We start from the raw sequence: 12650 nt of genomic DNA on the forward strand, positions 1-12650 counted from the left end.
CTAAGCAAATCCTTGAACATCAAAATGTGTTTGTGATTAAAGCAATGCATGATGTGGTGACTGAATCCCATTCTGAACTCAGCAGTCAGTGTGTGCTGGGTTATCCCTGCTGGGCAGCTGAACACCACCACAGCTGCTTTACCACTTCCCCCTCCCTGGGAAGGACCAGGGAATTAGAAAAGCAAAGAGAAAATTCATGGGTTGAGATAAACACTGTATGATAAATAAGAAATAATCCCCCAGCACCATCAACAACAAAACACAAAGCACAAGGGATGCTAAAGCAATCACTCACTACCAGCACTGATGCCCAGCCAGTCCCTGAGTAATTTTTGGATAAATTCCCACCCCAGTTTTATTGCTGAGCATCCATCCCATGGCATAGAAACTACCTCGGCCAGCCTGGGTCAGCAGTGCCACAACAGGGCTGTGATACCAGCACTGCTTTGGTCACCTGCCTAAAACACAGCCTTGGCCCCATCTCAGATCCAGCACACAGAGAAAACACTTTCTCAATTTACTGTAATCTGTGTCATTTCAGCTGCTGTCTTTGCTTCTCTGTGGATCAGAGAGCCAATAAACAAAGTGGGATTTATTTTCTTCCAAGTATTTTTTTTTCCTAAGAATAACTTTGCTTAAATCTCCAGGATTAAAGGACCTTATTTCTATAGAAATACTTCAGATAAAAGTACTGTACCTGTAAAGTCTTTAAATTGTCTGTTCAAAGGTGCAGCTGTGTCTGAAGTAGAGCTGCAAGTGCAAATTCTCACACTATTTTTGAAACCAGCTATTGAACAGTTGATACAGATGCTCCTCTCTGTGTTCCAACTGATGTCTAGAGAATAGTCTGTCATGCTTCATCATCACAAGACTTACCTACTTTACCTTAAAAACTACACAGCCAGCAAACATCAAACTGTTACTTCTCTATCTGCTCACAGATAGAGATCTGCCTAACGTACATTTTTAATTTAGATACTACATTTTTAAAGCCCCAAGACTCTCTGAATGGCTGGTGCTTATAAGATTTCCATATGGAACCACAGAAATATTCGTATGTATGCATTTCACCACATGTTAACTTGCTGTGTGGATGTTGATTTCCTACTTCAAAGAAAAAATGCTGTAATGTGCAAATAATCTGACGATTTTTGCTTGTTAATATAAGCCTTGCTGTCAGCACTGATTTTATACATGTGTTTCAATCCTTTAAATGAGTGAGCATCAGCATTTGCAAAGCCAATCTAAGAGTCAGTGGTCAGAAAGTCTCCTCCAGCATGGCTGCATGCTGCTCCTCCCTTTATTATGCATTCCTTGTGTGCCCAGTAAAGCCAGAAAGTGCTCACAAACCCTAAACCACCACTGTGGTCTTGCTAGCACTGAAATAAAATGCCTCAAGTTTCATATTCTCAACCCAGAAATTGATTACTAAGACTGTTAATCTTAAAAACCCAAAGACTTGGAAGGAAAGCAAGATCTTACAGATGTAAATCTGTAAATCTAGGGCACTCAAAGGGAGTCTTGCCATTAGATTTTCATTTCAGCTCAGGTTAAAAATGAGCTTCATATCATTCCAGTGAGAGTAGTTTCCTTTTTTATTCACCCCCCCATCCTTCACTGCATAAAGCCAGTAGTTTTCCTTTATGAAAAATGATCTGTCTTGGACAAAAAAATTTACATTGACTGGCTGAAAAGTAATAATAAATTTCCTCCTGTAAAATGTGTTGTGAGTTACCATTGACGTAAACCCCTTCCTAAAGATGACAGTGGCAAATTTCTAGAAGGAGGGAGCAGAGTTTGGCTGTCATGAAAGACTTGTGATGACTTCAAATTAATCCTGGACTCTACATGCTAATAGAGGACATCAGATAATAAAAACACCAATAGCCAAGGAGCAACAAAATGAAAAGAACCACATTTACAAAGCCAATAGTTATCAAGGATAATAGATAAATTATGCAAGAAGTAAAAGCTGAGTGTAATTGGTTTCAAACAAAAACAAGGCAGTATTTTTAAGAGAAAAGAAAAAAAAAAAGTCTGGGTTTGAGGGAATACAGCAGTGCCTGAATACAGACATTTGCATGCACAGTGCAATCACAGTGTCCCACTCAACTCCCAAAAAGGTATTTGTATTATCTTGAGGAAATGGATTGGAGGAGTGGGACCTCAGGACAGCTCTAGCAGAAGGCCCCCAAAAAGAGTGGCAAAGTTATAAAAACTTAAAAATGGACAGAAGAGACTGGAGCAGCTGGAACAGTTTTGTGATGTTTGATCCCTGTTTGATCACTTCATTGAAGACTTCTTGATAACTGAGTTCATTGCTACACCAGGGAGGTAGATTTTGGAAATTTCTTTAGCCTAGAGGAAGACAAAAAAGCAGCTCCAGCCCCTGTGCCTAATCCCAGTCCATCAGGGGGAGAGGATGATTCCATAATTAGGAACGCAGCACCGCACATAGAGATTTCAGGGGAAGAGCTCTAAAGGAAAACAATTATTTAACCCAAGCAGAGGAGGGCTCTAATTGATAATATTATAACATTGTTAAAAAAAGGGCTGTGCCAGAAGTAAGTAATGAGCTATCATTAGCAAGAATCAACTTGAACACTGCAAACAAGCAATGAGACTGTGGGCAACAAAACTCATCCTTGAACTGACTGGTGAGGATATGAATATTAATATTTTATTAATATTAAAGACACAGACGCAGTAGTAACAATTTTGACTGGAGCACAAGGATAATTTAAGAAACATAGTGTCTAGGAAAATTTTAACTCTAGTGGTTGGGGATGTGATGTACTACAACAGAATAAGGAGTAGTGATTGAAAAAAAGTCTTTTTCTATTAAAAACTGCCTCAAGAATGGAGAATAAAAGATATTGAACTAAAAGCCTGTAAGACCAAACCTATTTGGACTAAGAACATTTAATTTTATTTTTTTTAAATATTCACTCATGACTACAAAAAACCCTAATGCCATTAATGACTTCTGATGAACAAATAAAAACAATAATCAGAGCACTCAACTAATTCTCAGTCTAACAACTGGCACATTTCCACACAAACCTTTCCTGTGTGCTAATAGCAAACATCTAGAGCAGAACTACCGAGCATCAGGAGAAATGTCTCTGGTCCAGTCAATTCTTTAGATTCAGGAAAAGGACACAAGAAAATTCCAATTTCAATCCTTCAGGTGCTTTACACTGTTTGAACATTGGTGTGCACACAGGAAAACACACAACTGGGGCCTGACTTACTCTGCTTCCAGTGGATGGTTATTTTAAAAAATGGATGTGTTTTATGGTGGTATAAAAATTATTCTTTTCTTTTAGGTGAGCTGAAAAAACATCATATCCAAAGAAATAAAACTACTCTTTCAACTTTTCTGTCTGCTTTTTTCTTAAATTGAATTTTCAGTTCCATTTCAAATTCCAGTTTTTAAATACAAAGAGGCTTCATTTATATTGGAACTAGATAACTTTGAAGGTCCCTTCCATGCCTATTCTATGATTCTACGAGTTTATTATGCAATTAACAATCATACTGGGCTTTGTAGGAGCCCAGTATTAAATTGCAATTATTTTTTGTTGTGGCACACATCTGTAAAAGACAAATTAGAAAAGTTACCTGCTGACAAGAGTAATGAGAGCAGAACCATCAGCACATTCAAGGGCTGTTGACCACAACTTGTCATCGTTGGCTTTCTTGGTCCATTAGAGAATTACCTATTGAACAAGACACAACATCATGATTAAGTGTCTGTTTCATCCCCTTTCGCTGTTCAAATGTTCACTTTCCCACAAAGCTCTGCTAAAATGAGATGGCTTCACACAGTAGGAGAAAAAAATATTTTTTCTGGGTTTAGAAGTGAAAGAAATTCTCCTTGCTATGATTAAAACTCCTTTTTCATTTCAGCATGGATATATAAAGCTGTTTACATGCTTTTCATTAACCCAGGCTAGAGATGAATCATATAGAGTCTTTCCTGAATATTCATATGTCCCCTGTAATCTACACCCAGCAGAACTGTGCTTGTTTTACTGGCACAAGAACAAGCTATTGTATTATATGTGTAAGGGCTAGAAAGGAATAAACAACAGAAAAATAAATTGGCTGCTTTGCAAGTCAATCTGTTTTACCCCATTAGAGGGTGCAGTCGCTCAGAAAGTGGGTCAAGCAACTGAGATGGTTGGAAACACTTCAAAAATGTCTTTTCATTAGAATCAGAGCCTTTCATGGGATTATTATTTGTTGTTTTCCTAGGACAGGGAGTGAAGTGATGCAGTTTGATCTGGCTGGCAGCCCTCCTACAAAGGCTCTCCTTGGTGCTTCCCAGACAGGGTGAGCCCCAGCTCCTCTCACGTTGGTTCAACAGCAGCAGCTGCAGCAGGGACTGTCCCAGGAGTCACCCCCAAGGTGGGCAGGAGTGGATGGTACCAGTCCTGCTGATGCCTTAAGGTTCAGTTTTCACATTTTCCAGATTCTGTACTGCATCAGTGTATAACTCTGAACTCCATACAGACTGTCAGCAAGTTCTCCTTCTAGTTTAGCCAGACAAAACAATCCTTTTCCAGCCCCAGAACCAAGGGGTTCTGAAGCTGCACCTTCAGACCCAAAAAGTGCAAACAGCAGCAAATTGAGGAGAGCACCTGGGAGGATGGGACTGCAGGACCTGGAGATGTAATTGGACAATTAACCCCAATAGGGAAATGGACCAAAACTTATAAAAGTGTCAAAATGCATTGTCCACCTCGAGTGTATCCTCAGCCAGGCTCTTGTGCACCCAAGGTGGATCCTTTGAATAAATACCTACTTTATTCCTTTAACTCTGCCTAGCCTCTGCTCCAGGTAGCCTCTCCAGGCATGGCTGCTGCCACTGATAAACCCAGCTAACTCTGGGTCTGGGAGGCTTCCAGCATCCTGGACTCACACTGACATCAGGGCACAAGAAGAGAGAGGATTTCTGCCTTGGTACATGAACACTGTGCACTGGGGTCACTCACAGCACGGCCCAGGGGGTGTGCTGAGCCCAACTCCTGCGCTGCTAAAACTGTTCTAAGGTGTCTACAATTGAGCAGCTTGGGGAAAAAAGAAAGGGAAGTGGCAATTTCTGTACAAATTACACTGCTCCCAACACCTCTATAGACACATTTTGCCAAATGCTTATGAAATAAATGCTGTATCCTATAAATACTACGTGGTTTACTAGCTGGTGTCTGCTACAACCTACTGAAGCACATTAAAATCCCCAAACAATTACACCTGCATGTAACAAAAGGGGGAGGGGGTGAAAATGAGCACACCATGAGTGACTGAATTCTCAGTAGCAGACGTGGGCACTGGAGGGGAGAAAGTGCTACCTACAAAGTGTTGGGAGGCAAAAGATTTCTCACTAACACAAAATGCTGTGCATGGCACAGGCAGATTCACCAAGAACTACCTTAGCATACAGATCACAAACCTAAAAATCAGTGTAACTTTTGTACAAGAAATCACAGTTTACACTGTTTGCTGCAAGCATGATTAACACCCAAAGCACTACTTCTAGCTTTAAAATAAGCCAGTTCCTCCAGAGGACAATAATTTGAAACTGTAACACTTTTTCAGAAGGAATATCAGATTAATTAAAAAACTAAGCAGACTCAAAGTTAAAATTAAAAAAAAAAAAAAACATATATATATATATAAGCCAGAGGTTGAGAATGTAGGCATTTAATAATGAAAAACAGCTACAAAGAAGAAGCTATTGCCAATATTGATAGGAATAGAAGGAATTTGACAATTTCCTGAGTAAACCAAAGCTGCAGGAATTCTGGTAGTGATTCAATACTCAGGGAAACCTTGGCCTTCATAACAGTTAATTAAAAAGAGATCAATAAGCACTCCTGTTGTGTATCTGGGATGACAAAGATGTTTGGTATAGCTGAGACCATTAAATATTTCCATATCAAGAATAATTCAAGATGACGTTAATGAGTTGGTACTAAGGTTTGCAATTAGATACTTGCAATTCTGTGTAATTTGTAACTACAGTAATTTCACAATTATAAGCTGCACTGAGTATAAGCCACACTTCTGGGTTTCAGCAACTTTTCATTCTTAGTCCATACATAAGCCGCACCTGATTATAAGCCGCATGTTACAACACAGAGTGTGATAAAAGGTATCTGTTCTGTCACCATCTGTTGAGGGTGGGGGCACTGATCCTTATCTCAACGGCAGATATTCTGCTAATGGGCCATCCATTGAAACCAGGCAGGGCATTGTTCTTTATCTTTTCACAACCCATCCTTCCTCCAGCCAGTCATTTTCTGCTAATGGCCATTGAGTCCCACTGTGGGACTGATAAAATTACTGCATCCCATTGGAAGTTGCTCCAGCCAGGGGGAAGAGCCCAACATTTCTTACCAATTTAAAAACAGAGGTTTTGGGACACTAAGGGAGCCCCTTTCTCCATTGGACTCCAGAGGAAAACCGGATTTCTCCACATCACCACTGGACCTCTGGAAGGAAACTGCACCTTGTACAGGAGCACTGCTCCAACTGAATCACATCTGTCACTGCAGGAGGATGCAGCCACCATTTAATGGGACTGCTACCAACACCCTGCCTGACAGGGTGTCAGGTTGTACTCTGACTTTGTCAGGGTTTGGAGTTTGTTTCTTTGTAGTACTGTATTTCTATCTTAATTTCCCTAGTAAAGAACTGTTATTCCTAATTCCCATATCTTTGCCTGAGAGCCCCTTGATTTCAAAATTATAATAATTTGGAGGGAGGGGGTTTACATTCTCCATTTCAAAGAGAAGCTCCTGCCTTTCTCAGCAGACACCTGTCCTCCAAACTAAAACAGCAACTTTTCCTTCTTTGTCCATATATAAGCCGCACCTGATTATAAGCCGCACTTTGGGTTCGGACCAAAATTTTAGTCAAAATGGTGTGGCTTGTAATCGTGAAATTACTGTACTTATTTCAGCACAAATAACAAGGGGTCATATATATCATTTTTTCAGTTTGTTGAAAAACAATGACAACTTTCAGAGGACCTGAAGAAATGCAAGAACATTTTCAGAAATAAATGAGATAATCCAGGTAATCTCAAATTTGTGAGTTTGATGTTCATCCAGATAAAAATAATGGCATTGTTTATATATGTTCCAATTAATGCATAATTAAGGAGATAAATATTATTAATGTGATCACTATGGGCTTATGGCAAAGTTAATTTTATTTCTCTCAGGGTTGTTGACTAAAGTAGCTTAAAGATAGTTATAATGTAGGAGATGCCTGTAAAATATCTCACTTTAGTAGCATGCAATTTGAGCAGGCAGTGAGAACGATGAAAAAAAGCTTCTCATCACTTGTGGAAGAATAACTCAGTCTGGAAATCAAGTGCATGGAAAATACAATCCTGTTAGTAACTGAGTACAGCCTCACTGCTAATTTCTTAAACAGCACTGTAGGTACAAATCTAGAAGCTTTTCAGGAAGGGAAAATTTATTCAATTATATCCAACAGAATGGGCAACAATGAAATTGGCATTTTAATCCAAATCATGCAGTGCTTGTATTTTATTGAGTGTCAGCTGGGAGGATCAGAGTGAGGGACAAGACAACAAGAGCTGCACATGATGAGCCAGCAGAGTGACAGAATCTGTGCAAAGGAATATATCCATCCAGCTAGGTATGTATTTGTGGCAGCAGGGAAATGCCCCAGTTTTGTAACTTAAAAAGCAATAATTTTATGGCTCCAGTGATGATTACACTGAATAAGACCTTTTTTGGGAGGTCAGAAATACAAATACCTGTTCACTCCTTGACTATTTTGAGATTTTTTTACAGGCTGCTATCTGGCTAAAGCCATTATATTTCAAGCAGTACCATGGTGACATCTCTGGGCTATTAGAGATCCACTCAGCCACTGGAAGAGATGTGCAGGACAACAGGTGATGTGCTACAAGGAAAAGCCTAAATCATGCACAGTATTTCCTGATGTCAGGCTACAGAACAGAGAGGGCAGAAACATGGTAATTAGCAGTGATCTAGATAAATAAATTATCATTTATTATTGTTATTAAAGACTGATGGCATTTTAAAGTCAGAACATTATCAGAACATTACAGCTGAAGGACAGAGGAAAGGCAGATTTAGATGTAGATTTTTTTGTTTGTCTTTTTGAATAGAATTTGAGGGCCTGGAGGCTGTGTGATTACATTTTCCTTCTGGTTCAGAAAACCAGCAATTAGAAGGGTGGTCTGACATACCAGTTTTCATTTTTAATGCACCATTCTAAGCTTATTTGTGGTCACTGTGGAGGTAAGGATGATTCCCATCCTTTTCTTCCTCCTTTAAGATTTGTACCCTCACACCACCTCCTCCCTTCTGTTGGCAATCACAAATATCTCTGCAGCTACCCCAGAAAGCAGACTAAAGAAATGGTTGAAGAATTGCATTTCTGGAGGCTTTTTATCCCACTGTTTGTCCACATCTAGTCCTCATTCCCCTCTCTCACTATTTATTACTATTATTATTGTGCAAGCAGCTGCATGGCACTTAGTTGCAGGCTGGGGTTGAACCATGACACGTGTCTAATCTGGAACAGAAGAAAAAGTCCTCACTCACGATTTTTGCTCTCTTCTCATGAAGAAGGATTCTGTCCAGAATATTGCCTTCCCTCACAGAAGATGCAGCCACACATGATCCAAAGAGAGCAGCACTCAAAGGAAAGGTGCTGTAATGTTATGATCAAGGGGACCACAAAAATGTATGAGCTCATTATGCCAGATTTTACTTTTCTGTGGCATTTTAGCTCACACTCTGTTCATACCTACACTGCTTTGGTTATCCTTGTAGTTTTATCTAGCTGCCTTTTCTTGAAGGGAATCAGTGAATCACTGCAAAGAAAAGCTGCCAAGAGAAACAACCATTTCATGAGGGAAGATTCTGATGAAAGAATTCTTTTCCCCTGACTTTGAAGGAAAGGAAAAGCTATGTTTAGAAGAGATGCCTGAAAAACAATGCACATTTTGCATTTTTTGGAAGAACAAAAGCAGCTAGAGCAAGAGAATTTATTCAACACATCAGCACTACTGCCTCACAAGTTTTCCCTCTGCCCAGAACAGAAAATAGGACAGTTCAGGAGATCACTTAATTCCTTTTTCCTGCCATAGGATTAAGAACATCTAAACCATTCTTAGCAGAAATTCCCAGCACCAGTGGTTTTCTAACCTTCTCAGGGAATTCCCCAGTGTTTTTCTACCCTAGAAAGGTTTCCCTGTGCTTAGCTTGCAGCTCCTTTGCTTTGTACCCTCTCTATCAGCAGTGGAGCTGGAGCACAATTTACCTGCAGACAGACTGGTTACACCTCTTTGCATCAATCTTTTAGTTAATACATACAAGAAGTGCTATCACATCTTCACTCAGCCTTTTCTTAGGCTGACATCTTACACTCCTCACAATCTTTCCTTTAAAAGCATCCTTGTTACACCTTCTATGCCCCCTCTTTTATCTGCCTCTCTCCTTTAGAGCAAGGTTGTGCAAGTAACTCCAGTCATTTTGTTTTCAGTGGTTTGTATTTCCTTAGTGCCCTGGAAATCCTAATAAACATCCCAATACCTGCCAGTTCTTCTGAGAGAAATAAAAACACAGCATTACCAAAATTCAGAGAGCCACAGAGCTTCTGCTACTTCTCAGTTACTCCAAGGACACACAGGTAAGTCCCTGTTAGATCAAGAGAGGCACATCCACACACAGACAAAATACATGGGGAGAGACAATGCTGGGGCATTGTGGCAGCAGCAAGGGGAGGAATAACATGAGCAGAGCATGACAGTGTTTGAGAAAGCTGTTTAAAATTAGATGGAAAAGGCTGTGATCCAAACCTAACTCCTAGTTCAGCTCTGTTCACTTCTCACATTAAAGAGGGCTTAAAAATGCATCCAGCATGTGCTCATGGATGCCACTGCAATGGAATTACAGGCTTACTACAAAGGAAGCAATATAACTGGCATGGAAGAAAACCTGATTGCTAAGAAAACATGTGGTTTCACACTGCAGCAAACTCAAAAATGTTTATGAAAAACAGATACTAGGTTAAAATTGACAAGCTGTCTTGAAACAACCTATGAAAAAGAGCTGCTGCTAGAAAGCTTCTGGATTATGATGCAGCACAGACATTACTCAGTGCCTCTTCCCTAAAAACATTTCACTACACACATGCTGCAAGTTAAGCACGTGTGAGTCTCTACCCAACTGCAGATAAAGCCTTTGCAGACAGGGCTTTAGTACTGCTAAAGGTGAGCAAATGTGTATTACACCACCTAGGCCAGAGAACTCTTCCCCCTTATTTTATGAATTTTGTAATTGAAAATATAAACTGCTTTATTTCATCCTCCCGTGATTGTTATTTCCCACAGCTGCTCTCCAAACAGTTATGAAGAGACAACATGAATGAATCCTGAAGCACACCCTGAAGGTCATCTTGTGAGATTCAAGTTGTTATTAACAGGATGGGGCCAAGAAACCTGCACATGCCACCAGTGTCAGCTGCCAAAACCACTCATTCCTCTCCTTTTCCCTCTCTTTTACCCCTTCTCCTTTTCACCAACACATTTAGTTGGTCCTTGGGAATGGTCCCACAGCCACACCCAGGGAGACACATCATAAACATCCAAATGGAAATGGGTTTTAGCAGCTCCCACCCTGAGCACAATGCACAGTAGAGTCTGATACAGAAGGTAAAGGGTCCCTTTATTGCAAGAGAATTAATTTTAGAGAGTCAGTGGAGCATTCAGACCTTATAATCACAAAATTTAACTGATGAGAAAGTTCCACAAGATAGCACAAACTCTTCATTAACAGCCAAATTCTAAACTGTCTCTGTAGCACATCTAAAGATATTAAAGACAAGAATGTAAAGATATTAAATAATGTAAATACATAAATAATAAGCGAATAAAAATAAGCATAATAAATATAAACATAAGCATAAATAATAAATAATGTAAAGATATTAAAGATATCGTAATGCAGCTGTAGTGCAAATAAGTGATTCGTTACATACTTGCATTTGGTAGAATAAATGTTTAATTTCCTAGGTTTATTGCAGATAAAGGTCAGAAAATTCCTGACTTGTCTGTCCTACAACTGGCCTTATACTGAATACATTAGACCTAATTTTTGGGAAAATACCTAAATTACTTAGTGGAGACAGTGAGCTTTGTAAAAATAACAGCTGCAGTTGTGATGATTTACTGACACTGATAACTAACTTCAACTACAAGATTGTGACAACTTTCTCACTTGTCATTAAGCAAGATTCATTCTGCAGACAGGAGCTGCAGCCCTCCCTATTGCTCTGAAACCACTGAGACTAAAACATTTGTATTTTCTCATTGGCATGTGATTAATCAGCCTGAGCATAGGCAGTTGATAAAGGCTTGTTGTAGGCACCCAGGACCCTTATTTTAAGTGAAATAACTCAGTCCAGATGTGCACCTGGATTACTGAGTCAGCTGAGGGGATTTTGTACAGCCCAGCATGTAAGATCTGGGGAGCTCAGCCGAGTGCTTTGTTAATGAATTCATAAATCTGCCGGGGTGAGACTGTCAAGCTATGCACCAAGGCAATCTGAGAAAACTGAATTTTCACTCTGAAATTATGAATGGTCTTGGTCTCCCAGGAGGCAGGAATGATGAGGAAATATACCCAGTTGTGTAATGAGATTCTAAGAGAGTTTAAGAAAGGGATAGGATACATTTTTAAAGTGATTACAAATCTCTACTGTTAATCAAGTTTCAGTTCTTAAAGAAATGCAAGGCTCTTCTCTAGGGAAACTTCTGCTTGTGTTTTTTTTGTTACTTTCAGTACAGAACCAGAGCAGATGTACTTTAATTTAAAATATTACCAAGTCTTAATTTAATAATACAATTTCTACTAGTTTATGTGAAACAGTTTGTCCAAGTAATTTTAAGGACGTTACCAAGAAATAAAATGAGTTTTGATGGTAGGATTAGAGGTTTTACTACAGCCAGGTTTTACAAAAATTTCCCAGATCTAATCCCTCATTCTGCTTTACAGTATAGCTCTAAAACTTGTCAATGTGTGTACCTGTAAAAAGGGCAGTAAACCTGGCTGCTGTGTTTTTAATATCCAGTTGAGAAAAAGATAATATACCAGCAGTTTATCTAGTGAAACCTGTGAGCCCATTTTTGGTTTCCCCAATATGCTATCAGCTGTATATATACAGAAAGCAGAAACCACCTATAGTCTCTCTGGGAATATTTTTGACCTGATTTCCTTTCAAAAATGGCCTCTTCTGAAAAATAAACCTTCCAGTGCAAAGTCTGGCATCTAAATTTTATTTCATTCTCACATTCTTTGACATCAATTATCAACATCTGTATCTAATCAGATGGGTTTCTAACCTTCTGTCAACTCTGGGTCTGTAGACATTTTCAAATGTTATTTTGTTCAAAAGTGAAAAAAAATATGAGGAGCAAGTTAAAAATTGCAGTCAACTCAGAAAAGCATTAATTTGATCATATAAAATACAAAGGAAATCAAAATTCTAATAAGTTTTTTCCTTTTCCCACCAGCTTTAGAAAGGATGTTTCCTTTTACAAATACAAATTATTACTTCTTTCCTTTACGACCTAG

General features: G+C 39.2%; 1 protein-coding gene across 6 annotated transcripts in view; it reads right to left on the reverse strand.

The window, feature by feature from the left end:
• SHISAL1 (shisa like 1) overlaps positions 1 to 12650 on the reverse strand; it is a 72782-nt gene that overhangs the window by 30581 nt on the left and 29551 nt on the right. For all 6 annotated transcript variants that reach the window (XM_033057964.1, XM_033057962.1, XM_033057965.1 and 3 more), the window contains exon 2: positions 3625 to 3722. In XM_033057964.1, the coding sequence (XP_032913855.1) occupies positions 3625 to 3691 (67 nt within the window). In that variant the 5' untranslated portion in view covers positions 3692 to 3722. The remainder of the gene's footprint in view (positions 1 to 3624; positions 3723 to 12650) is intronic.

This window comes from Catharus ustulatus, chromosome 4 (assembly GCF_009819885.2).
Source record: "Catharus ustulatus isolate bCatUst1 chromosome 4, bCatUst1.pri.v2, whole genome shotgun sequence".
Taxonomy (NCBI): Eukaryota; Metazoa; Chordata; class Aves; order Passeriformes; family Turdidae; genus Catharus; species Catharus ustulatus.